General features: G+C 32.0%; 1 protein-coding gene across 1 annotated transcript; it reads right to left on the bottom strand.

The window, feature by feature from the left end:
- Window positions 1-721: 721 nt before the first annotated feature.
- Window positions 722-3,921, bottom strand: LOC101511102 (GRAS family protein TF80). The gene is made up of 2 exons (XM_004513328.4): window positions 3,782-3,921; window positions 722-2,283 (listed from the first exon to the last, which is right to left on the bottom strand). The coding sequence occupies exons 1-2, from the start codon at window positions 3,789-3,791 to the stop codon at window positions 965-967; spliced, it is 1,329 nt and encodes a 442-aa protein (XP_004513385.1). The 5' UTR covers window positions 3,792-3,921; the 3' UTR covers window positions 722-964.
- Window positions 3,922-4,459: the final 538 nt, after the last annotated feature.

Here is a 4,459-nt window from a genome sequence, read left to right as displayed (position 1 = left end):
TTGCCAAGAACTACGTAACTTTGATTTCTCCATCGCACCGAGAGATACGTATGAGCAATATCACACTCTTGTCAAGGACACTAATAAAAACTTTCTTTTTTTGTTCTACTATTTTTTAACACACTTTTATCTAAAAAAATCACATTTATAAAAACATTTTATAAATATATATTTAAGTTGATATAATTTTTGCACAATTAATTAAAGGTAACCGTATTTTAACGGATGTCGTAGGGTGCTAATACACGCATAATCGACTCCCGAACTCAATATCTCGTTTCAAAGACCATTTTTACATTTTTAAGGGTTTTCCAATATTTTCCCTATTTTAATATAAATTTTGGTGGCGACTCTATTGAATTCGATGAAAACTCGAAATTTAAGGCCGCGACACATATGATTATTTGGGTCATGATGCATTGCACATTAATTAATTAAGTAACTTTGAGCCTATGTTTTCATTATCAGATGCATATATATGCATGCGGTTGTTGAGTGTTTCCACTGACACACAATATGCTTCTCTTTTCTCCTTCAAATACACTATATTCCAAATATTTAGCCAAATCTAAGTTGGAGATCCATCAAAGCTTGAGTAAAAACACATGGTAACCCATTTCAATAAAAACTACTGAACATCAACAAATTGATATTAACATCTAAAAAATTGATTTGCATAATCAACAAATGACAATTAAACATGGTTGTACAGAAACGAATTGCTATTAACATCATCAACAATACAAGATGGAGAACTTGTTTATCTTCTTTAAAACTCTTAGGAGCTCTAGAGAACAAAATAATAAAATCTATACACAGAAATAAAAATTAAAACTTAGAATTTAAAAACACATCTATCTCCTAGTCTTGTATTGATTATTTCTCTTAATATCTATTGAAATCCATGGCCTAATAATGAAAACAATTCAATGTGAGTTTCATATTCCATAATATATATGAACATTCATCTCCTAAAACTCCAAGCTGATACAGAAAAAAGTGGTATATCACTCCAACAAACAAGCAAACAATCATTCACTTCTCTAAACTTGTATTTATGACTATATTTTTGCAACAGATTTGTTGCTTCAATCCTCCCATTGTAACTTAAAGGTACTTTGACACATCCAGCCATTTCAAGCCTTAGATTCCATTTCTCAAGCTTCTCATGCCTCTCCTTTCGATCGACTCCCTCGCAAGCAATGATGTTCTTTATCTGCTTCCCAAGAAGTATGCTCTCAAGTTTTTGTCTCTCCATCGATGTTCTCGTAACAGTAGATTCCAAGCAGTCGAAAAGCGCACTGTAAAAGTACAATGCTCGGTCGATTCTCTCCAATAAATTACATCCATTTAGATTTGATTCCTGTTCAGTTACCACTATAAGTTTCGGTTGTAGTTTCCTCATCGCGTTAAGAAAGATCCCCATCTTAGGCGAAGCGCCTAAAAAAAGAGGCGATAAAGCCGAATCAGGACTCAAAATATATGCATTGATCATATCTCTTTCAAGCCATTCTGCAAAAGTCCTCTGACTCATGTGTACTGCTCTCTGCAGATTGAAAGATGTTGGTCCTGCTGGTGAGATTCTCCCAGCCATTTCATCATCAGTGGCAAGTAGAGAATGCAGCTGAAGAACAGAAGTAATTGCAACAGCTTCTCCTGTCTTGACAGGCAAGTTATCGAAATCGACATCTTCGAGTTTGCTAACTATTGGATTAAACTGTAAAGGAAAATCCAATTTTCCTGCTTCAGCTGTCAAATGTAAGCTCATTTGTTCCAACACCTCTTTCTTTTCATGAATGCCTGTAATTTTCAGATGAGGCGGACCGCCCTTTCGTTTCTTTAAAGTTTGTAAAAGATCTATCCATTGAGCCGGCTCGGAACAATGAAGATCAATAATATGAACCACTTTTTCAAATTCCATTGATTCAATAATTGCTTGATTAGTTATCAGGTATGAAAATTTCAAAAATGGACAGAGGTCATAGAAGTATTTCTGAACAAGAATGTCGTCCGAAGACAACGATGTTTTCGAGGAATTGAGAGCTTTATATACACCAGGTAAATGTTTTACTATTCTGTATCCAAGTGCTTCACTGAAATAAGTTACCATTCTTTGAACAGCATTACCATCAGGAGATGAAATCTGAGAAATGTACTCTAGACCAATGTCTGCATTTTTTATGCTTCCAGTTGCAACACATTTGGCACATTCAATAAGAAGGCTTATGGGATTTGAGCTGTTGGAGTCACATCTTAACTCCCTCAGCCAATGATATGGTGAACCTATTCCATCACAGATGAATTAGCATAATAAGGCTTATTGCTTTGTTCATTCCACTCAAAGCATCTAAATTTTGTAACCAAGCAGCATTTTCTAGATATAATCTGCCAATTAAACCATGATAACTTTTTGGCTAAATTACATTTGTGGTCCTTAACTTAATTTCAGGTAACGTTTTAGTCCTTTATCTTTTTTTTTCCGACTTGGTCCTTTATCAAAAGATTTGCGTTACGAATTTGATGAAATTTGTATTATATTGAAGAATATAATTAATTTTATGAGTTTTGATTGAAATTTTTTTTGAATTTTTGTATAAAAAAGGATAACATTGTTGAAATTTTAAAACATAAAATATCAAATTGTCACTTAAAATTAAAATAAAGGACCAAGTCGGGAAAAAAAAAAGATAAAAGACTAAAACGTTACCTGAAATTAAGTTAAGGGACCACAAATGTAATTTAGCCTAACTTTTTTCTAGAATATAATTTCTTACAAATAGGCTGTCATGTTCAAGGGTATTTATTCTGTTCTTTTCTTAAACTCTAATACTATAAAAGTAAAAGTTAGCTGAAGAGATGTAGTAAATGGGCAAATTATTCTAAGCTGGACTAGGTCAACCGATGCTTGAAAACTGTTTGAAACTCAAACAAGAACATAAGTTGTCTCGTGGAAATAGAAGTTTACGTTCCTCTTCATTCCTAGAGTCTAAAAAGTGACTTGATTGATGTCATTTGATGAAAACATGGAAAAAATGAATGTATTTCACAAAATTGAACTCGTCAAAATGATATCAATTAGGTCACTCTCTCAACCGTAAGGATAAGGAGAACCGTAAACTTCTACTTCTGAAGAGTGTCATTAATTATTGTTAGAGTTTTGGGATAATTTTTAAATATTGGTCCACAATGGACCATATGGTTGAGTGATCAATCGTTAAAGTTTTCGTTAATTTTTAAGTGTGATTATTTGTTATATAGATTTGTTCAGATACAATATGTGATGTCTATGTAGCCACTGTTGCATCTCTTTTCAATCAAATATTTCAATTATTTACCATATCATAAAATAATCTCTAAATTCTTATGACCAAGCTTAGATTTATGCTTTATTGATTTACTATTTACTTACAAAGTTTTCAGACTTCTCAGTTCTCACTATTTTAGCTTTGAAATTTAGTTTTTAGTTTTTTAAGGGCAGTGATTTTAAACAGATCAATAATTTATTTAAGAGATGAAGAAATATACATTAACAGTATAAAATCATATTATATTTTTTAAATATAAAAACTAAAAAAATTGTTATGCAATTATTTGTTGTTTTGACAATTGTGCTTACTTCTCAATATAAAATAACTTTACTTTGCCGATGCACATCTTTTAACCTCTTTTAAAAAAACAAGTGATGTATATGAACAGTTTAAAGTTTCCAATGTTTTTTCCTGTTTGTTTTTCTTTCTTGAAGGATAAAGAAAAATAAAATTGTTGCCAAGAATATTATTACCTGAATCCATATGGTTTACCTTGGAGAATTAATTAAGAACACCACCAAACACCAACTTTAAATTATTTAACAGCAGGGTGATCTTGTAAGGCCAAAAAGGCTTCAAAGAGCAACCAAAAGAAAAGCAAAGCTCTACAGTGTTTGTGATGTTGTGTTTTTACTTTTTATAGACACAAGTTAGTTTTTATTGAAGCTCTTATGTTGAAAAGTTTCAACAGAATAGACAAAGATTAAATGTTGATTTTGTCACCACTCTACCTCATAATTGTCTCTTTGTTGAGTAAAAGATTTTAGGGCTGGCCAGAATGAGTATTATTGTGAAACACAAAAAAAGCTTTGCTTTGTCTTATAGTGGTTGGTGATGAACATTGCAAGGAAAATCTTAGGAAGGGTAGCCCCTATACACTTGGGGAGTTCTCCTTGGATGAAAAAAGAAACAAACAAGTCAATAGTTGAAGTTGAGATTAATGTGTAGATGTGATGTTTTATATGCATATTCTCTCACATAGGAGGAAGTGATTGCAATATCTTGTACTTCCTATGGAACAAATAATATTCTTCTAAGCAGTGTCTTATTATATATATTTTGCTGTTTTTGGTTAATTTACAACCACTTTTTGTTGTAGATGAACATGAATTTTAGTCAAATTTGTGTGGAGATCTAAAAGAGCTTGGGTA

Source organism: Cicer arietinum, chromosome 5 (assembly GCF_000331145.2).
Source record: "Cicer arietinum cultivar CDC Frontier isolate Library 1 chromosome 5, Cicar.CDCFrontier_v2.0, whole genome shotgun sequence".
Classification (NCBI taxonomy): Eukaryota; Viridiplantae; Streptophyta; class Magnoliopsida; order Fabales; family Fabaceae; genus Cicer; species Cicer arietinum.
The sequence above is the reverse complement of the archived record's forward strand: the minus strand, read 5'-3'. Positions and strand labels throughout refer to the sequence as shown.